General features: G+C 46.2%; 1 protein-coding gene across 3 annotated transcripts in view; it reads right to left on the bottom strand.

Annotated features, from left to right (window-relative positions):
* Positions 1 to 581: 581 nt before the first annotated feature.
* The window catches only part of AGAP1 (ArfGAP with GTPase domain, ankyrin repeat and PH domain 1), a 386,032-nt gene continuing 363,501 nt past the window's right edge, over positions 582 to 23,112 (bottom strand). For all 3 annotated transcript variants that reach the window (XM_067298700.1, XM_067298699.1, XM_067298698.1), the window contains 2 exons: positions 2,438 to 2,693; positions 582 to 1,944 (listed from right to left, as the gene is read on the bottom strand). In XM_067298700.1, coding sequence (XP_067154801.1) covers positions 1,741 to 1,944; positions 2,438 to 2,693 — 460 coding nt within the window. In that variant the 3' untranslated portion in view covers positions 582 to 1,740. The remainder of the gene's footprint in view (positions 1,945 to 2,437; positions 2,694 to 23,112) is intronic.

Genomic DNA, 23,112 nt, shown 5'->3' with positions numbered 1-23,112 from the left:
CCAAAAGCCTTACCGCCTGCTTCCCCGCGCCAGAACCCTAGTTCGTAGACAAGAGCAGAAGCTAGGTAATACCAAAATAATCAAATCAAATCTTAAAAACTTGGAATTCAAATGAACTGTCCGGGCTACTTTCACAAGCCATTTTTCTTCCCGAAAGCAGCCAAGTTCAGAGTCAAAGCAGCCATGCCCTGCCCGCCTTGGTGACGGCTATCAGTTCGGGAATTAATCAAATCTGATCTTCACACAGCTAGACTATGGCTTTTTGTCTTGGCTTGTGAAAGCGCCGTGATTTCTCAAGTAAAATATATTTACAAGGCTGAGCAACAGCCTCTTTTCCTTTCTAAAACGTCTCATACGCTTTTTTTTTTTTTTTTTTTAATGCCAAACGTGCCATAATCTCATTCTGATATGTTCTTCAAAGGCTTGCGATGGAAATAGAGTTCACTGCTGGGAATATTGTCAATGTACAGTGACCAGTAATCCACAGATCCTAACTAGTTGCACATTATTTATTTCACAACCATTACAGTTTATAAATTAACAGAGATGTCATTTTCTGTACAAAAAAAAAAATCACTGCATATTTATGATTTTTTTTATTCAAATAGATTTTACATACATATAATCTAAAGACACAATACAAAATCTGTATAAGTTAGGCAATGCATCACAGGAGTGACCAAAAACTCAACACATTTACCTTGGCAAAATGACAGAACATATTTCTGCTGGCTGAAAAAATATTAGCCTTTAATGCATTTCTTAATTTTACTAAATGTACTTGAAATGTTTTTCCTTAGCAGTATTCATTATTCCTTTCTGTGTTTCATAGTTACTCTTATTTATTTTTTCCATTTTGTTTTTACACCAAGGAGACTGCAGTCAAATAACACTCAGCAACTCATTTCCTCTCTTTGGACTGAAAAATTAAACAGATACTAAATTATGACAGTGAATTTAGAAAGGAGGGCTCCAAGGGCTTGAAAGAACATGTCTGAGATAATATGATGCTTCTAAGAATATTGCAATCACATCCAAGCAATCACCGAAGCGTGCCATGTAACTACCTCCTCAGCTAATATGCTTTTTTCTCCGTGATGACTAATCATGTTCTATTAAACAGCGGTAATGCTGGAAGAACTCAACTATACAAGTGTAATGAAGCCAGTATTCTCCCTGGACAGATTAGCTACAACTGATTTGACACATACCATCATAGGAGCTTCAAACCTGACAAACTCTGTGCTTGCATCTGATTTATGCCGTCAAGCTCTTCAGAGAAGAGAATGAAATCCGAGCGCTCCGTTTGGTAGAGGTGAAACGTACTGATGTGCTTAACTGTCAGTTACGGAAAGTTGCCGGTTCGTCTTGCTTCTCCTCTCGCTTCTGCTCGCCGCTCCCTCCACCCCTTCCTGCCCCGCTCGCGGAGCCGGTGCCCAGAGCCCGCCGTCCCAGCGCTGCCGCGCCGCGTCCCAGGGAAGCCCCGCACCCTCGCTCCCGCGCCGCCGCCTCCAGCGTCGGGGAACGTCCGCTGAAACAAAGGCTTTCGCCGCAGCCCCTTTTGCTCCTTCTCATCCCCTCGCGCTCCCCAGAGGCGACGCTCCTGGACGGGACAGGGATGGACCGAAGGGAAAAGGGAAGAGGAAAGTTTGCAGACTCACAGAGCAGAGCTGTGATGGGAATGGAGGAATTATGAGGCTGCGGGTGTGATTCAGGTCAGCGAATAGGCGACTAAGTCCCTCAGATGATGGTGGGCATTCTTCCGCTGCTGTTGTTCCGGTTATTGTTCTTCCGGGACAAATTCGGAGTCGCCATAAGGACGAAGCGCTCGTCGGGGCAGCCGTACTGGAGGAGAACGTCGATGCACTCCTGGCTGGAGGCCTGCCTGGCGTAGGCCAGCGCCGTGTTGCCGTGGGCGTCGCGGGCCATCACGTCGACGCCGTACTGCGGAAAGAAGAGATGCCGTTGGAAGCTGTGGAGCCCGCGGGGCCGTAAAATAGAGGGAACGGACTGGGGACACAGAGGTTTCAATTCCGCTGGGGATGGGGAGGGGAAAGCAAGGAGAGGGCAGGAGAGCAGGCTGGTAAATATGGGCATGGGTCACATCTGTACACGGTTCTGCGGGGAGATCCTCACATCTGGAACAGTTTCTCACCGTGGTCCTCTCCAATAGCTTTCCTGGCGCTGGGGAAATCTCTCCTTCCTCACTTCTACACTCGCTTTTGCTTTCTATCAAGTACCAGCAGACGGGGGAAAAAACTTCCTTCAAGGTGCTGACTCTTCAGAGCACGCAATAAGGAACATCCGGACTCGGGGCAAGAGGGAGCACTTCACGAAACCGGCAGGTCGCAGGCAGGGGACGCCCTGCCCAAAGGGCGCGCACCAGCGGAAGCCAGCCCGGCGCCTCCGGCCCCATGCCCGCACCGCAGCTACTCACCCAAATTAAGAGCTGCACCAGGACCACGTTTCCTTTCCTGCACGCCAAGTGGAGGGCGGTGCGCCCGTCGCCGTCGCCGCAGGTCTCGTTCACCTCCTCCCGCGTGCCGTGGGCGAGCAGCAGGATGACCGTCCGCAAGTCCTCCTCGGCTGTGGCCCTCAGGAGATGTTGGCCCAGAGAGAGCTCCAGGCACTGCAGCGGGGCCAGGAAGAGCTTCTGCTCGTATTTCGCGCGTATCCAGCGCTCCTTTTCGTCCCTAGAGAAGCCAAAGGAAAGAGGGTGTTTTTAGATTAAAACCCACCAGGCTACAGCACTGCCACCCCCCAGGTGGCCTGCCTCCACCCGGGCTTGCCCTTCACCCGGGCCAGGAGGCCGCCGCGAGACGCAGGCCAGGAGGCCACCGCGAGACGCAGCCTTGCTCGCCGGGGTGCTTTGCTCATTTTAAAGGTTTCGTGACGTTTCCAAAGCAAAAGAAATACGGCGGGTTCTTCCGCTTGGTTTTCAAAATGCAAACCGCCCGAACCACGCTTTGAAGCCCCCACCCCGTTCCTCTTGATACGTCAAATAACTATCAAAAGCTCCCCGCTGAAAATAAAAAAAATTACCGTACAATTACACGCTTTAAGAGATCTAGTCCTAGGCAAACCGCCGTTTAGAGGCGCCTCTCGCCCACCGGCTCCGGCAATCTCTTCGGCCCGTGAAAACCCGTGCGCCTCACCTAGCAAGGCGACTCGTTCCCGGTGCCATATTTTTTTTTCCTCGGGAGCACAAAAGGAGAAGCTCTGTTTACGCCTTTCAGCAGTGTTGACACTACTCCCAGTAATCTAGTGTCAGGTTAGCCCTAATCTGTTTTTAAATACTTATGTAAACAGATCCTTCCAGCAGCAAATCTGGATTAGTTTTGCATCATTTCCTGGTACACGCGGAGTGCCCTTACTGTGACCTCCCGGGCTGCTTTCATGCAGAGCTTCCCGAAGCAGGCACTTCTCTCCGCCGGCGACAATTTACCCTACAAACAGGTACGGGCATTTTGGGGGAGAAAAAGCGCAACCACAAAACGAACACAAAAAGCGCTTCATTTAAATCAAACCGTGCAGCGACGACTCCTGCAACCTAAAAGACGCAAAAAAGCAAAAAGCAGAAAGCATTCGGGGAGCTGCAAATTAACCTTTGGCGGCGGGTTATCTGATAAAGGGGGTATCATTTCAGGTGCTCACCCTGGAGAGGTGGAAGAAAAGGACTTCTGTTACTGTTCCAATCCTGAACTCGTGTCCTTTGTGATCTTTTTTTTTTTTTTTTTTAGGTTAAAAAAACCCACTAGCAGTGCTTTGAGGAGGGATGGCGGCATTTGGGCTTTTTAGTTGTTCTTAACCACTGCAGCTATTGCAGGTGCGGCATCAATCCAACTCTAGCATATCTTCAAATCTAGAGTGCTCAGTAAACCCCTCGTACGTTTTTTTTTTTTAAATATGCATAAAGATATTGAGGGTATAACCAATATACCCACTGCACGTTTAAAAGCGCCAGGCTGAAGAATGAAGTGATTCAACCTGCGCTGTGCTACAACACTGGCACACGGCAGGGCTTAGGGGATTTATTTCTCGCAGGCTCATACATCCTAAAGGCAAAACACGCTTCAGACATAGCTTCTGCCTGCACCACAGCTAACAAAAAAAAAAAAGATTAGACGAGTCGAGAGTCAGCAAATGAATCCCCTCTCCCCCAGACCAGCTTTTGAGCCATAGTTACTTTTGGCTCCGGTCCCAGCATCAGCCGCTGTGATAACCACGGCTTGAACAGAAGTCGCTTTCTGCTTGGAAAACAAGCCGTTTTACACAAACCTCCCAATTCTAATCACAACGCACCCTAAGTTGCAATAGGAACGCTGTGACACGTACTGAAGCGGAGACAAATGCAGAGTTTCAGGCTGCTGTTTCACAGATTCCTGGGCGCGAATGCCACTTTTGCCAGGCGCTGCACGGGAGCAGCGCAAAGGCGAGTCACTCCAGGAGATCCTGCTGCTCCTGGCAGGCTGCGAGAGAGCAGGATAGAGACCCTAATGCCCACGTCCTGCTCAGATTCATTGCCCTACTGTCTCCAAAGGCCAGGAAAAGAACAGAAAACCATTCAAAAAATAATTCTGAGAAAGGGGAGCATTACCGATGGATCAGGAGGGAGAGGAAAGGAGCAGGGTGCAAATGGTCCTTCCTTAAAGCCTTCTCCTGCAGTATAATAAAGAAACCCGTAACCGCTCTGCGTTAGCGTGGGCTGCACGCTCCAGCCAGGATTTCCTTAACTATAGGAAATTCGTTGCAGACCTGGGCAGCAAGTGAAGTTGAGGTGCTCAGGAGGCTTCCACTGACATGCCTGGCCAGCGCGGGCTCCTACAGGCAGCAGCACACTGTGCCACCGGGCTACCATCAGCTGAATGTTCAACCTTCTCAGGTGGGTTATTCTCCCACGTTCCAGTTTCGGTTTTTGCAACAACTGCCCAATAATTATTGGCCACCTAGGGCACCAAAAGACTTAATTCGTTAAGGCCAAATTCTACCACTGGAGTTCCATTGACTGGGAAAGTATCCCTCAAATTCCTCTGGTGGGTTCTGGTGGGAAGGGATACACACGACAACTGTTATGGACAAAATAAGGTGTTTTAAAAGCCTCAGACATTTGGGGGCAGCATGTCACTGGCATTGGCTATCAAATGAGGTTTAGATCTTAGCCAACGGTCCAGTAGATAAATCGTTTGCATTTCCTCATAGAGAACAATACCTAATCGCAGATGTAGGAGATGCCTGCTCCCCCATGTCTCATGGACCGCTACGGATGAAATTTAGAGCGACCGCTTTTGAACAAATATCTAGAAAGCTGCCATCGCCAGGCATCCTCTCCCCATCTCTGGTGCAATTTCATCTCAAACGGGAAAGTTCTGGGGCTTTTCCTGGAAGACAGCTTGAGCTCCTGCGTACCCATTCACCTCAGAAATCGTGACACCAAGACATAAATACTATAATTGTTTCTCTGATGCCACAATTTCACTTCGGGGATCCACAGCTTGTCTTGGTTGAGGTTTCATTTCCCCAAAGGAAGGCCAGTCCAAGAGCAGAGTTGTCAGCAGTAGATCACTTAACCTCATTCCAATCCCCCGGAGGACCACTGCTCACATCCCCTGTTAGCTAATGAGCTAAAAAATGAATTATTGGAGCGGTCAGCAATAAGCAGGAAGAGGAGGCACAGTGCTTCATTTCAGCCAGCGCTGACATACCTTTAAATAAATCAGCTGAATAAGAGTACGAGGAAATGAGAGAAAGAGCAACTAATCAGGAGAAAGACACTGAACCAATCCCTAAAAATAAAAGAATTGTACAGTTAAACATCTGCTAGTAAATATTTCTCTCTTGTTTTCGTCCCTTACCTGTAATCCTGATAACTTCCACTCTAAACAACCCCTTCAATACTGGAGGCTTTCAGCTCTAGTTGTCTTAACATGAACACCGTAAGCCAAAACAAGCTTGTTTTGCTCACTTACTGAACTTTTAAAACCCAGCGGAATCCTTTTTTTGGGGACCAGATCAAAGCCAGTGTGCTGGAGAGGCAACACCAGGTGCTCAGAGGGTCCCTGTGATACCTAACGCTGGGAAATGCGTGGGCCGCCTCTCCCGCGTTTGCATTAAACCGACTTATCCTTTCTGCAGCGATCACGCTAGCTCCAATTTTTCTAAATGCATATACCCGCGCAAATTGATAGATCATAAAATATTGAATATATTTAAAGAAGGATGAAGTACACTTAGTAAGATCAGGCTTTGAGTCTTCGATCGCTGGAGCTACCCATCGAAACCCAGACACCGCTGATACAAACTTAAAGCCTCCCTGTTTACACAAGGGCCAAACCCAACTGAATAAGAATGCAAAATACTCCACAGCAGCAGGAAGGGAACGATCCCCTAAGCCTTGGCCACAAAATACCATCAAGCTCTTTGCCCTGGCGGGAGTCCCCATCACGAGTCAACTCCAAGCCACGGCGGTGTGAATAATGAAAACTCTGCCGTGGCAGCAATACTGTACGGAGGTAAGGGGTTATTAGAAACAGATGAAAATTTCAGATCTCAGTTTATTTTGATCTAATTAGGTGCTTGCTCCTCACGATAATGTCCAATTATTTAAATTACTCTGCCAGCCACATCACATCATTATCATCTGGAAACATAAATACCAGGCACTGTAAGGGGGGGAGGGCTAACTAGGTAGCACGAGAGGATATAAAAAGCCGATTTGCTTGGAGCGCAGTTTTGTTTCGGGAACTACACCACACTCTCTGCTTGCACGGTAGCGCCGGAGATGCCGCTTTAGGAGCCCAGGTCCCTTCCCCTGCATCGTGGGGCTCTCCCACCCGTTCCTCTGTCCTGCTCCTCTCTGCTACCTCCAGCGTTATCTGTCCCTCGCGCATACTTGGCGGAGAGGCACGGAAGACAAACAAGAAAAGAACGCCCACGGTGGCAATAAAAGCCACGTTCGTATGGGGAGTTAGTATTTATTGCGTAGTCGACAGCACGCGAGTGGAAAGCCTTGAGAACTTGTCAGCCAAATTCGACAGCTCCAGCGTAAAGCTTGTTCTTATCAAAGTGGTCATGAGGATGACAAGAGTTGTGTCACCCGCTCGTTACTTGAAATTACTCACTGCGTTCAGCTTCTTAGCAAGCAGTTTTGCAAGGCTGCATTAGAAATGTAATAGGAAGCAGGTATTTACTATGGCAGAGCACTATTTTCCCACCATTTCCCCACCGTCAAAAATACTGAGCAAGTTGGATGCAAGCGTTTGGAAGCAAATTCTTATCCTCCACACTTCCAACAGTACTAAAATGCTCTTACCAAATTTTCTCTCATCTGTTGCTAATGAAAAAAACCCACCTTTAGCTGAGGAAGCCTCCAAATGTTCTCCTTATCGTTAACATCATTGAATGAAACTTTGGGGGGGGTGCAGGTGCCGTGCTTGTGTTGCCATGTGTGGTTGCACACCAAAGTCCAACCATTTACTGTTTAACGTAGTAGCAACCTGGCCGGCTCCGCAAGAGAACTGCCAGATTTTCTCTCTTGTTGCTCTTGTTGGACAGTTGACAAAGTTAATGCGTCTGTTCCAAGAAAATGAAGTAAATCTGACCCCCATAACCCCCAACCTCGCTTTCAATGCATCTCCTGTAGAGTCCCAGAAGTGTCATTAGCTTGGCAAGGTCTGATAAACCGCATCACGTTGGGGAGGATCCGCCATGCGATTGTGTGATGGGTAAAAGAGACAGAAGAGAAACATCTGGGCGGGGGGGGAAAGGACTGAAAAGGTGGGGAAGGTTCGTGATAGTTTTAATTGCAACCGGGAGAGGGAAGGGGGGGAGAAGACGGGAAGGCAAGAAGAAAGGGCTAGCAGCAAGGAATTTCCAAAGTGTCTTCCTGCCTCAAGCAAAGCAGGAACTGGGAGGAGAGGCATGGAAGAGGAGCCGGGAACAATATGCTGAGAAAACAGAGGGGCTTCCTCTCTCCGCAGGAGAAGACCCCACTCTATTGCAAAGCAAGTGCTTAGCAGTTGACTGCTTCCTAGCATGCATGCCTTCTCTCCTAGGCTGCGTTGCTAAGGGGGAAGGCGCCCAGGCCCACGAGGGAGATAGAGGTCCCTGGCAAACAAGAGGGCTCCAGACAGCAAACAAAGACCGATGGGTATTTATTCCTTAATTACCGAAAGCTTTTGAGAAACAGGACACTGTAAATCCCGCGTGCCGAGGAAAGGAGGCAAAGGACCGAGATTTATGCGCGCCAGGGCAAAGAGGAAATAAATATCGCTGTGGCTCCTGATCAATATTATGAGTGTTTTGCCAACCTACAGGGTGTTTTATGAGCTGTAAGGACAGAGAGGGATCATTAATAATTAAATAAAGTCAACCTATTAAGCTTATTACTTCTTACAAGTTAAACACCCCAGACGGACGAAGAGGAGCCTGTAGGAAAGCCGCAGACAAGCCGACACGGACCTATCAGGGCTTCAGCGCGAACAAGCATAGAGCAATACTCCAGACCACGGGTCTCCAGGCCCAGCAGCTCAGGGAGCTCAGCTTGCAAATGATTTAATTAGTATCTTCATGGGGAAGTTATCTCAACTCTACCAGAGTTCGAACCGCTGTCAACCCTGCGGTTTTACCCGCCAGAAGAGAGAGGCATAAATACGCGCAAGTCAGCGCTGTAAAAACACTCCAAATTCAGGGTTGGTCTCTTGACATCAGACCTACGCTGAGCAAAACGAACCAACCGCCTCCCACCATGGCGGCTTCACATCAGAAGCAAGCCGAAAGCCCCTCGCGCCTTCGGGAAGGTATTTTGCAACGCCCATGGACAAACCCGTTCTTCTACCATTAGCTCTACCACCATGCTTGACGTGTCAGCTTTCCTTTCGTTGTGTGTCTGTTGTGCATTTAAGAAATAAAAGTCCTCCTGTATGTGACCACCAGAGATTTCTCGTCTGCGCAAAGTTGAATTTGCTTCTCTAATATCGAATGGCACTTACTAGTATTTAAGAGTCACCACGCTGAATGAGCGAAGCTCCTGCCTCCTTGCTTTGCTCTCTCTCCTGATAGTCCCCCCCCAGGCAGGGCTCCAAAATAGCTGTTATTTCTGCACTTCCAGGCTCGCTTTTCAGGGAACCCGCGGAGCAAGCGCCATCTCTGCCCTCAGGTGTTAGACACCTGCAGGATTTATTACTGCACAACATTAATTACCAGCCTAGCCAGGACATCAAGGTTTACTGACTTAAGGCTTCTTAGATAAATATCCTGCAATTGTGGGCTCTGATAGATCACATAAAACCGCAGTAAACTTCTGTTTTCATTGCGGAACACTCAATCTAATAATTTTTAAGGCACACTTGAAAAAATATATCACATCTGAGGATATTACTCCGTATAAAGATAAGCAAAAGCTACGTGACGTACAACTGTAGGGAATACTGCAGATGCTAAGAAAAGGCTTATTAAATTGAGAATAAAGCTTTTAAGCGTAACAACTATAAGCCCTACAAGCTAGTAAAGTCTCCTCACTACAAATCCGACCTTTCTTGTTCTCAGTAACTATGTGAAATGAGAACAACCCCTGGAGACTTAAGAAAAAAGCTGGAGGAATGCTGCAAATTGTGCTTTTCCCCCAAAGCCAAAAGCCCCCAAAATCTTTAGACAACACTGCCAACACCATTCGAAAGGAAAAAAATTAGCAACAGTGAACTCTTAAGGCTTTTCAGTACTTAGCTTGGTGAAAACAGGTAAAATCAAGCGCTGTGAACAGTGGAGGACCATGGGTTTCTGCTAAGATGGACAAGGACAGACCTTAGGAGCGTCTGGAATACAACAGCAATGGGTGGCCACTACCACTACCAACTGTTTGATGACCAGCTGAAAAACTTTTGTGCTCACGGTCCAACGCTTTTTACATTAGGTATTGATGTACAAGCATGCAAACATCTATGCGCACTGTAAACCAAAACATATCAATGACTACCAGAAAAAAAAGGCGAATAAGCAAGTTATCACTATGTGGGTCTAGATACCTTTCATGGGTAGTGGGAGTCCACCGCTGCTGTTCAGAAACGTGAGGAGGGCTCACATCACCACCAGACAGGAGACCACCTAAACAGACTGCTCCCATCTCCAGGGTGGTCAACCTTAACGCTGAGGCATACTAAAAATATTAACTCAACGCAAACAAACAAAAAGCCAAAAGCTGCTCTAGAACAGCATGAAAATATTACAAAAAATGAGTATGTTTGCTTCTTGCCCAATTACAGTAATGGGATATATATCTGCAGAGAATACTAATTGCAAGAATATACCCAGTGCATTTCATTATTCATGTGTAACCTTACTTAACCTGATGCCTTAAGTGTATAAATCAAACTGCATTGTGCTGGTATACCTAAACACAGGCTGAAAATTTCAATTTTCAATTCTATATACAGTCCCTGAGGTCAGAAGATTCCGTTCATCTGCAGTTTGCTGACACTTTCTCCTATAGGAAGGATATATTCAATGCAGTATTATTTCAAACATAATTCAAGAAATCATAACAAACTTTTTTCTTTTTTTTTTTTTTTTAAAAGGAAACAGTAGCAAAGTTCCATTTTGAACTCAATTTTCGTCCAGAACATGGAAGCGGCTTTTGAACTGTATCCAGAATAAACTATTAGAAAACCAAGTAGTCTGCTATCCTGGTTATTTCTATCTAAAAATGCGGCTATTTTTGTCTAAAATCAGGTTGCTGCTTTCACGTTCCCATCTACAGGGAGCCCTCGCGCAGGGTTCGGGGGTGTGTGTGTGTGGGGGGGAAGCGCCGTACAAATATTTCAATGCATAAATCTCAATAATCGGTGCCAGGCGAGAGGCAGAGCGAGGGAGGCGAGCGCGGTTCCCGCAGCCCCGGTGTAATGTGGCATGTGACGGGGAGGCCCGGCAGCGCGGCGCTCCGCAGCGCCTCTTCCCGCCGCGCGGCCATCACAGCGCATTAGGGATACCATAACAGTCGCTGATGTGATCTGCTTTGGAACGTATCACATCATAAACAGATGAAGGAAGAGAAATGGAGCTTCTCCGCTGCTCCTAAGGCTGTAGAGGGGGGAAGCAGCACAACGATGAGTGCACCGATGCTTTATAAATAATGAGGGGGGGGGAAAGAAAAAAAAAAAAGCCTCCGAGGGCTATCCAAAGTGCTACCAAACTTGCGGCGTAGACCTTAAGGAGGTCTCAAACGAGAGCTCGCTTGGCACCCGACGGCGGCTACACCGACCTGAAACGCAAACGCACGTTCTGGGCTGCACAACTCAAATGCGGGCTTTGCTTGAGGGTCAGGGACTGCAAGAAGATAGTCGAGTTGCGACGCTTTACAGAGAGGCTGAAAATTTTTTCTAGCCAATTTTGATCCTTTGGTAGCAATAACTTCTGAGCAATGCTATAGCTTGGTTTGCAAGAAAAAAAAATGAAAACCCTTTCAGGGGGCTTTGATATTACCTTCATTCCGGCAGAAGCAATAAGAGGATACTCTTTGGAGGATTTGGGGAAAAAAAACATTACACTTTCAATTTATGCAAAACATAAAAGAGAAAACACAAGTAATAAACTTTGTACTTGAGCACAGACTATGAAGAAAAACACATTCAGAGCAGCAAGCAAATAAAAACAAATGCTTTCTTTTGGGCAAGTCAGTGCAAAAGGAAGGCGTGTTTGGAGCTGAAGTCTTAGATGGATGGGAAGCAACCACGCTACCCCGGCGTGCAACATTTCCAAGACCCATGTTCTCCTTGCTTGGCAGCAGATGCTGCAGGGACCTGCTTAGCATCTACCTCCCCACTGGTGACTTCAAGCACCCTCTCGCTGCTTCCTTTCGTGACTGGCTCCCAAAATCGGGGGCTTTTTGGATGTATCACGTACCCTCTTTCTCCTTGACACGTCTTCCCTCTGCTTTGCCAACGCACCTTTACCTGCTCTAAGTCACCTTCAGTCTTCACATCTCCAACTGTTTTGGTCCCCTCTACACTAGCGTTGATTCTAATGGTTCTACAGGGATCGTGCTAACAGACCCTTTCACTGCATTTTTTTAAATTATTATTTTTATTCAGTGACAATGACACCCGCCTTGGCAAGTCAGAGCGCCTGAGGCACTCTCCCCTTTCAGAAGGGATGGGAATTCCCTCTGCCTCAGGCTCCTGGGGAACTTTTAGCAGACTGTAAGCATTCGGTGCCTTTCTAAAACCATCTCTGACTAATGTAAAAATGCCATTGGTAAGTTATCGCTGCTTTCTCCCATCTCTAAGAAAGCGAAGGAGCTCAACAATTAACCCGAGTAACAACGAGAAGCCAAAAAACCTTGAGAAATCATCCCCACTGAAAATGCACAAAAATCTTGGCGAATTTGACAGTCTCTGAGAATCGCCTCTGTACCCATTAAATGAAACCTCAATGTTGTTTTTTTTTTCCCAATGAGGTTTTTTTTTTTAGGGAACGCAACGCCACTCCTCATTCGCAATGCAGCGGAGTATTAGGGCACGACTCAGGCAGAATATTGCTAAAACAGACAGGTGGAGAAAAGGTGAGCTGCGAGAAAAGGCGTGTGTGGGGGGAAAAAACATCTTTTACCAAGTTAGAAAACCACCTTTGGGCAAAAATGCTAGAAGGGATAAGTAACGCTGCGGTGCCCAAAAAGGAGAGACTTCAAGGGACTCGGTTTTCAAATGGTCCTCGAGCATCTCTGAGGCATTTCCAGTCGGACCCTTGCATCTGTTAATCACCCGCAAACCTTCCGGCTTTCACGATTTGCGAGCCATACGTTTGGTGCTTCGCAATGGGAAACCCCCCATAAAACCCATCAGCAAGGAAAATAAGCACGGGAGACGCCTGCCAAAAAAAAATGACAGCAAGTTCCACTTCGAGAGCACCTCTGGAGGGAGACGCGGAGGAATTTAAGAGACGGGTGCCAAGACGAAAGCTTCTGTGCCCTTTGCCAAAGCGCTCTCGGTGCAAACGTTCCCCCCTCTCTCGCGGCTACTCGCCTGCGATCCCTCTTCAGGACACATTTGGAAATTATTAAAAAAAAAAAAAAAAAGATGCAATATCCCTAATCTGTTCCCAATTAGAAGAAACATGTGAATATTATTTTCTAATTTGTGACTCAAGTGCACATCTTAGAAGCACAGTAATTGAAATAATTACCTCGGCTCCTGAATATTCCTATTATGCTCCTGGAAAAGAAGGTGGGTATGTCCTCCTCTGCCTGCCGTGCCCCAGGGCTGAACGTATCAACAAGCACATCAAAGCCCTGAACACGAACTGCCCCCAAATCGCAATTTCTACCAAGTGCCCTCACTGGCTTGCGGCAGCTGCAGCCCAAGGGCTGCCAAACCGATTCGTTAGCTCCTAACGGCCTTTGTGCAACTTAGCTTTGCGGCAGGGAGGAGGAACAAGTGAAGGCGGCGGGGGACGTTTAAGAGTAAACACGCAGCCTTCTGCTCTGGTGGAGAAGCCCATGCAGAAGCGACTAGTTTTCCGAGGGCTGCTGACGGCTCTAACCCAGAATTTATAACAGCAGCGACGGGGGTTTCTTTTCTAAAACCCAGACGCAGTGCGACTTGAGTGACTAACTCCTGAAAATTGGTCATTTCCTGGTGGTTAGCAGGAGAAGGCCCGCCAATGAGAACGCAGAAGCTGCTAATAAATTTATAGTGCGTTATATGCCAATTAGACCCCGGCAGCCATTCAAGAGGCAGGGCCACCAATCAGGTTATCATTCCAGAAATGTACTCTTTAGAGCTGATCTCATCACAAATCAATCCTGCATTTAAAGTGCAATTCTCATTAGCATTACCCAGGAAGGCGCTTGCGAAACAACGCGAGCGGGTATTTTTCTTCTCCCCTCCAAGTGCCCTTCCCCAACGCCCCGCGCACAGCGCTACTCGTACGCGCTCGTGTCTGAACTTCAAACGGTAAATAATCATTCTGAATCCCACGCTAATTCTGCGCAGAGCCAGATTTATTACATGCGTCATACTCGGGAGTCTCACCGCCGTTCGCAAGCCAGCCGTGAATCTCTCGGTGAAATTACATCCTTGTATTTGACCATGCACCATGCAATATTCTATCAATATAGTGACTCGGAGCAGATCCCTCGGCTAGAGCGCTCTTCCTCCCCGAGACACCCAGTCTGAGGCACCATCTGCCTTGAGGCACCCAGTGCTGCTCGTCTGGGCAGCACGCTTAGAAAGAAGAAAAATACAGAAGAAAAAGAGAGCCAGAAGTTTGCATGGTTTAACGTGTTCAGCATGCATACAGATCTACTTTAAACTTCTGGGTTGAAGCTACATCTTGGTGCTTACAGTCTATGAAAATAATGTTATTTTTTGGATGCTTTGCAAAGCAAGCTTCCTTTTCTGCCGAGTAAGGCTAGATACAGACTTTAGTTTCAGCTTTGAGACCAAAGGCAGTAGAAAGATAGATGCCTCCTGGTCAGGAACACAAGGCAACCTGAATTAGCAGTAATACATTTTTCTCTCAGCATCTTCTTTTTCTTGCAAAGCTAGGTTCAGATCTTAAAGCGCCTCACAGAAACCTGGCACAACCCTACGGGGGTGCCTTTGCGCATTTCAATTCAAAATTACTTCTCATTTGTGCCAGCGGTTGATCAAATTTGTTCTGATTGAGCTAAATGCTTTGTGATTTGCTCTAGTCAGCTGCCACAGCAAGGGCACCAGCCGTACACAAAACCCTTTACAGCGTCATTGTAGGAGTTGCAGCTTTGAGGATGAGCTGGATACTCTTGTGGGGGCTCACGAAAAAGGCCAGGGGGTGTCCCGGGTTCCTGCCAAGGAGAACAAGCCAATGCAACCTCCTCCTGCTGACTTCTGCCGTTGCTTCATCGTTGTCCTCCTCTTCCCGCATGGGGAAGTGCAAGAGCACCGAGACCTGGTGGGCCATGGAACGGGCTCATCTCAGCACCGTGCTGCACCCATCTACAGACTTCTGTCTCCACACTAAGGAGAAGCACCTCTCCAACAACTCCCACCTGGAAGTACCTCCTTTCCCTGATCCCCTCGCGTGTGTGACCAGCTAAGCTCGTTTGGAGTCACGGCAGGACCCAACTTTACAAAGCAAAGCCATCCCTGCCCCTGCTCGCTTTAAATTTTGCAGAAGCCCTTCCCAAAACATCAGCCCAGCGGTGCAGGATGCTCAGCCTTGGGCCGTCACCTGCATCTTATTTCTACTTAACCTCTTAAATAACACTGGAATTCCCTCCGTCCCCCCGATGGGCACCGTAATGAGAACCAGCTGTCAATCACCGCTCCATTAGCCTGGACAGCCTTGCCCTTCCTGAAGCAATTTATTGGATTCCCGGCAGCAAACGGGCCTTCTTCCTTTTGAGCGCTGGGGTTCGGGGAGCTATTCAGAGGGAGCGGGTCTCCCTCCCGGTCCTGCTGAGCTGCCATTGTTCCCGCCGCCGACTCATGAAAACCGTTTCCTGAGTTTCCCCACCTCTTCTGTCCCGGCAAGGCCGGGTGTTTGCCAAAAACTTCTTTCCTCCCACCCCCCCGCCCCGACTGCTCAGTTCACCGGCGCTATACAAAACCCACCAGCTGTTTCCAGCTACGGGTTGGGGCGGGGGCGGGGGGGAAGCGCGTCTTGCTGTTAACCCCTTCCCAACAAAGTCGGCTCCGGAAGGGATGGTGGCGCGGGGAGGCGTTGGGCTTCAGGCGGCGAATCGAAGAGCGGCACCGGTGTGGTCGCAGCCGCTCGCGTCCCCAGGACGGACACGCGGGACCCCGAGGCAGCTCCTTTTCCCGCACTCTTACTAAAGGAAAGAAACATCTCCTCCATTCATTCGTTATGAAACTAGACCTGATCTTGTTTTTCCCTTCCTTTCTCTTGCTTACACTCAAGTTGCAGCTCAAAGAAAATCTTAATTAGGGATAAAATCCACTTTAGTTGAAACATTATCTTTAAAGGAGTATTTTCATTTCCCTGAGTGTGCGCAGTCCTTATGAGGTTCATTTGCAATGCGTATTTCTGTTTTGATGAGATAATAAAATGTATTTTATTTAAAAATATTTCAATTTTCCCCCAAAGGAATTTAAATGGTCAGTTAATCTTTCTGCTTCAGAACAACGCACTGAGTAAATAAAAGAGGGCTCCAGATTATATAAAGCAAATTTTTTTTTTTCATTCTAACACCGGTCTTGAAGAATAAAATACGCTGCTCCGCTGTATCTGAGCATTTGCAGTATGCCCTTTTAGCATAAATCAGTTTAACTTTTAGCCTGGGGAAAAAAAAAAATTATATATATATATATATATATATATATATGAAACAAGACGATAGTTATCTCTAGCCTTCTGTGATTTTCGAGTCAATAGTAAATGGGGGGACTCGTTAGTGCCATAGTGATCCAATCAGGATGAAATTATGCAGTCATGTAAGAAATAATATCTATTAGGCTAATTTAATCAACGAATACTTTACAGATGAATTAGAATGCAGAATCCAATTATTTCAAACATTTGGACTGTCAGCCACTGTGTCTTTTAAGCAGCGGAAGGGGAGAAAAAGGAAGCTTTAAGGAACCTTTTAAGGCGACCGTGGCTGAGGTGTATTCATAACCGGAGAGCTTATAACGGCCGAGAAGGGACAACCGCAATCAGCGCTGTGCGCGGCTTGGACAGCTCACGCCCAGGCACCTCCAGCCTCACCGTTCTGCTCCTTCCTCCAAACCCACTGGAACTGGTGTTTCACAGAGAAAAAAAAGGCTCCTCTTCACTTGTAATAGTTCAAGGAGGGCTAAGTACCCCAATATTTTTCTAGACCTACTGAAACATCTCATATATATATATATATATATATATATATATATATATATTTATGGTTGCTAGGCTCATCACACGGCGCCTGCCCATTGCATTTTCTATTACAACAGTTATTTCAAGAAGTGAAGATAGCCGGTAGGTTTTGCTCAAGTCTACAGTACAGCAACGTCTCTTTTTTTTCCTCTTATCGTTAATAGACAAGCTTCTCCTGAAAGCCCTTTTACTATTAGCTTGTACAGCAAAACTGTCAGTGAAGAGCGAAGAAAACAAGACTAGAAGAAAATGAGCAAGTCTCCTTTTACTATCTCTTGGAAAAAAACACCGGTAAACACAAGGCGGATTTTAGCACTCGTCCTCAAAGAGCTGAACGAGCATGATATTGCAGATCAAGCTAAGGAAAAACCCAGGCAATGCTGTTGGCTTAGGTATTTCTTCTGAGCATCCGAATAACATCATGAAAGGTGCAGAAAGCATTTTGCTTGCAGTTGCCCCGTTGCTCCGCAATGTGTCTGTGCTGCCACTGCCAGCGTACCTGCGATCCAAACGTCTTTTCGCCCTGTCATCTGGGGCGGTTAATGGACTCGCTCGTTGACTGGCTCTTGCTTATTTAAACATTTAATGCTCTTCTGATGCCCAAATTATGCCTGTTTCATGTGATGGATTAGCACAGAATAGAGGAGGGACAATTTTCTGCAATCTGTGGAATATCAAATTTTGATTACTTCAGGGGGAAAAAGTAAAGTTATAAGTAAACTGTTTTGATTGATAAGGAGCAGAGGAATACTTAATGCAGTGGTTCATTGGAAGCCTTGATGAATGCCTGGCAGGCCTATGATGAGTCTCTGCAGAAGACATGCAATAGCTCTGGGAAGATTTAAGATATTTATTGCTCAAATAAAACAAAACCGAGCGAGATGAGTAGCTAAAGTAGCACAGGGTGATTGCAATCTGCTGATCAAGACCAAGTGTAATTCTAATTTTTGCAGAGCAAAAACAAACTAATTTTCCAGCTTGCCAATGGAACATGGAAGGTTATTTTGGGAACTTTAGATGCTGCCTTTCTTCACTGCGGAAACAGGGATCGTTCCAGATTCAGTTCTTCAAGAGCAGACTATCTTCTAGTTAACTGCGATGGTTGTTCTGCTTTGAGGCTGTAAATTATTATCAATACCTTTTTAAGAAAGAGATAAAGACAGTTTAAAGTGCCATTTTGTACGTCCATTTTGAGACAATTTCTTGCTGAGCTTCCTCAACCTGCCATGACTAACAAACTGAGCATTAATCGAGTTTAGGGACTACTGTACCAAACCACTTCGCTGTTACGCTTTTCTTTTGGGCAAAACGCTGCGTTTGATTAAATTTATCAGCTCGGTCAAAAAAACGGTTGCCCGATACGCAGCCCGCTCTCCATTCCTGTACACGGAGCAGTTCTGATTTGCAACTCTGCGGACAGTGAGTGAAAGCTGCAGTGGCAGCATCCGCACGCGCCCTCTTTCCAGCGGCAGGATTTCCAGCTAGGAGGCTTCCGACTTCAAACGGGGGGAGATTTTCACAAAGGGATCTTCTTACGGCAATCCGGCTGCTGCCTGCCGAAGTTTGCACGCGCCGGCGTCTAGCAGGAGTGCTAACTTAAAACAGGCACAGTTACAGTCAAGTGGGGAAGACAACTATTTTTTCACTGTCGGTTCAGTATTACTGCGTGGGGTTGCTGGATGTTTTGGACAGAAGGAGGCTTTGCGTCGCATTTGTGACCCGAGATTATTAAAACAGATGTCTTGAGTGGGGTCTGTCTATTCTTAAAAGAAGGGGACCAACTAATCCACCAGCAATCTACTTCTGGCAGACAGATACACTGATTGGAAGTGACAGTTTTGCAAGAGGTTCAAAGCCAAACCGCAGTAAAGCTCTTCAGCTGTTGTGCGTCGTTGAAGAAGCTGCCCGAGAGCTACAATTAACCTGGCTAGTCTCAGCTTTTTCTAACTAAGCTATTCCAAGAGTCCACACAACAATATGTGGTGTGATGGGATCACTGGGGGCTTCCCTGGCATGCCAAGGAGGACGAAGGGGGTCCCAAAACTGGACTTACAACTATATTTGCAGGCTGATAACGCTGTGGCTTTGGAGGATGCCTTGAAATTTCAGACGCAGAGCTGGACCCGATGCCAAGGGTCTGTTACTGCTAAGTATCAAGACACACCAAGCAAGAGCAAAGACTAAGGATCTGTTGTCTTCTCTCACCCAAACGCTTGGACTCTACAGGGCTATTAGGCTGGGTCATCACACCCTCCAAATCACATAACTTTGGCTGATAATGTTCTGGTGAGATTTTTAATCTGGATGCAACCAAGCTGTTGTTTTTTTTTTTCCTACTATAAAAAGTTCTTCACCTCTCTCTCTCTCCCTATCAAAACAAACACAAAAAACCTACTCATTATTCTGAGAGCCAACCGATACCACAGACTTACCTGGTTGTTTCCTATGGCTTCTACAGTGAAAAAACCAACCCAATCATTGACTTATTATGGCAAATAAAATGCATTTTTCATTTGTTTCTTCTGCAGCAGGAAATTTTGTATTTTCCATCTGACAAAAGCTAGTCAGACACAGTCCCAAAGGAGGCCTTTCAGCTTTCTCCACCTTTTTTTTCGGCTCCTTTACTAGGACAGAAAGGATGGATTACTACAAGCTCCCAGGTCTGCCTGGCAGTCTCCACTCCAGAAGACGTGCAGGGTGGGCATCCGCATCCGGCAACTACACAGCGCTAAAAACCAACCTAACAAAACAGGAATTCAGTGAGATGTACAGAATTAGAAGTCAGACCCTAAATCGCATGTCCTCAGTGGTGAACTGCTGCCAGAACTGCCTAAAATGCAGACCCCTACGTGGCTGATCCAGGCCTGGTGAGCTACGTGCCAGCAGGTCGATCAAAGCTGTTTGCTCGCCACACATCATCTGGGAATAGCTTTTGCTTCTAGGGGATACAATAACATGTCAGCTACCTCTAATCCTGCCTGGATGCTTAGAAAAAGCTATCACTCCCTGAGAGATCAAGTGGGCAGCAGCCCCTTAACAGGAACTGGTCTATGAGCTACCACCACATGTCTAATTAATGACCCTGCCGGTCGCAGCTGGAAGAGCTGAGCTGGGGGTGATTAATTAAATTAGCTGGCAGAGGAAATTACAGTGGAAAAGCCAAAGTTTGATTGCTCCATAATTAACCGCAGTGCAAATAATATCTGCATCTATAACTTCCAGCGATGAGATCAGAAGCCAATTGAATTTGGCACTGATTGAAGCTGTAAATATCCTGTGGTGAAAAATGATAGGTTTGTTCTGAAGGGAAAACTTACAGAAATGGACATCTAGTGAATGCAATAGGGGAACAGGGGACACAGGAGGAAACAGCACTGGAATTAGATCTTTATTTCAGCTGAGGGCTGATTTCTGTAGTCTTCTGGAGAACCCACGAGTTCGGCATGAAACAGAGGAACGCATGAAAACAAAACATTTTCTATAGCTGCCGAACACTCTCAGATCCCTTCTAACAGATTCATTGAATCTGGAAAGCAAAGGCCTTCTAGATCATTCAGCCCCTTGCCTTGCTCCTCATCGTGTGGTTACCAGCGACGGGATTTATCGCTTTTCCCTTGGAGACTACGGCACAGCTCAAGCGATCTGGCTAGCAGGAAGATTTTTCTGACGGTTGGCCTGAAGGCTTCCTCTCAACCTCATCCGCTATTCCTAGGAGCATTTGCTTTTGGACTCCAACAACCCACTTTTCCAAGGGGTGCGCCACTTTCAAATGCTCGCGAACCATCTCCTCACCCTTATCATTTCATTCACCCTTTGAGTATCTCCTGCCAAGGCATCACTGAGGGCTCGGAATCTTTTTCACAGCTCTTTTCTGAACTTCTCTTTCATTTTGGAAAGTTTTGGTAACAACATGCACCAATCTCTATTTTGAGCCCAGCATCAAGCTGACATACTTGGATTCTTACCCCACTTTCACTGTTGAGGTGGCTTTGCCTTCCAGTAAACTCAGATTTTTAACTGATGCCTGAGATGCACAAACCCACTACATGAGCAAAGTTTTATCTACGAGCTTTGCAAGCTCCTACCCATTTTATTCTTGGATAAAAACTGCAGATTCTAGAAAATACTTAAGTGTTTTAAGCTGTGGAATTAGTTTTCCTGATTGTTGAACCAATAGCTAAAGGGCGATTTCTCATAACCTTTTAAAAAATTTATAACTTATAAAATCTACTCTAATATTTGGCAAATTAAATCCTTCCCCAATAGGAAGATATTTTATACAGCTCTTTATTATGCTCTGTTTGGTAAATATATATGCTTCAGAAGAAATTGTACTTAGCAGGATTCCAGTAAAAACACAGAATCAAAAGCTCTGTGAGACTACCAAGAGCTGGATTTTAGCAAAAGGCCCCCAAATTGTACTGCAAACCTTGAGGAAACTTGGAAGTAACCACTTCAAATGACAGATGATTACTGTTTTGGGGCCAGGTTGCATAATTCAGTCTAAGGCTTTCTGTGAAAAATTCAGGCTCTGTCTACATCAGCAAATAAACTGGCGCAACAGAACAGATGTATAGATTGAAGCAGCTGGTGCCAAGGCCCCTGTATATATATAGGGTCTTGAGGGATTACTTTGACTTGATCAAGCCTCATCCCTAGAATCAAACATTTCCAACCACACAAGATGTGTGAAGCTGTCTAAAGGACATCATTGGTCGGACCCTTATGTTCAAAGTAGGGTCTGGAGAACGTTCGGTCCATACGTAGCTTCCGGTTTGGTTTCTCCAAAAGGAAACCAGTTTGCATGCACCAAGGCCACTGCATGACCTGAACCAAAGCCCACAGAGCAGGGGTGATCGGAGGATTTGCTTCAAAACCCTACGTCTGCTTCAGACCAAAAAACACTCAGGTGGATATTGGCACCCACATTGCCAGGCAATCCTCCTCGCTGAGTCTGCTCCCTTGCAGTGAGTGGCACGAACACGTCAATGCAGAAGTATACTACAGTTCCTTCATTCACAAGAAAACAGCAGAAAACAAAAGAGTATTGATTTCAAACACAGAAGTCTTGCTCTGCTTTGTCATATCTTTTTGACTTATCTGAGCGCGCACAGCAAGATCATAAAAAGTCTGAGAAGGCCTCTTGAAACGCATTAATAAATCGCACAGTTATTGACTGTTGTCAAAGAAAATAGGCACATTCAAATTTACAAGCTACCCTGCCCACATACAGACTCATAAGCTGTCCATTAAATACTGCTTGACAAATTATTCTCCTGATTAACTTGAGACTCAACCAGTTGCCTTGCACGGGAGCCAGGCACTGCATCCAATTCCCCTCCTGGCTCCTAATTTCACCTTAGGTTTTGGCTGATTTTTTTGACCCAGGAGAAACATCATTTCTCCTGTTATATAGCCCCAGATCCTGCTCGATGAAATAGAGCTTGGGTAGATTATGTATTTTCCTGGCATTAAAAAAAAGCTCTGTTTAGCGTAAGCTATTTGTCTCAAATCTAGGGAAGAATAAGTCCCAGCTGCTTTTTCATAATTTGCCTTTCTCTTGAGCTGTCAATGCTGTTTTTTCCCTTTATCCTGAAAGCCTTCTCTATAATTTGGGTTGATTCCCATGTCTCACTGCTATGGCAGTGAGATGGTCTCTCACCTCTCCACAGTAAAAAAACAAAAATAAACAAAAAATCCCCCAAATGCAGGTTATTGCACATGCTTGCCTCCTAACACAGTATCATGTTTGATGTTTGGTCATTTTGGAAGGATGCTTTCCTTGAACCTACTGAAACGTCCTTTCCGAAGCTTACAATAAAGCTTACAATATGACTCCTCATATCCTCATCTCTCCCTCTCGTTCCATATTTTAACACACGTTTTGGTGTCCAACGAGCTGTCTGTCTCCATAAAAATGCAAATGTGAAAACAGGCTTCGGCGAAAACCTCAGATTTGGACAGCAGACATTTAAGGCCTATCTTCTTTTCTTGAGTCCCCAAATGGTCAGAAGGGTCATTCCCCAGACACGCTCCTCCCTCATTTTGGTTCGAGGATTTCCTTCACACGTGTTCTGCATATTTGAAGGCCTAGTCTGCTTCTGAGGGAACAGAGTTGTACAAAAGCACAACCCACTTGAGATGAACTGGTTTTTTAGGCAATTTTATGTGATTTAAATTTAAATCACATGTTATTTCATGTTTAGCTTAAAGAGGAAAAACGCTTGTGGCAGCTGTATTTTTAGAGGGTGATTTGTTTTCAAAGAAAAA

This window comes from Apteryx mantelli, chromosome 6 (genome assembly GCF_036417845.1).
Source record: "Apteryx mantelli isolate bAptMan1 chromosome 6, bAptMan1.hap1, whole genome shotgun sequence".
In the NCBI taxonomy this organism is placed as follows: Eukaryota; Metazoa; Chordata; class Aves; order Apterygiformes; family Apterygidae; genus Apteryx; species Apteryx mantelli.
This window is presented reverse-complemented; position numbering and strand designations above follow the sequence as displayed.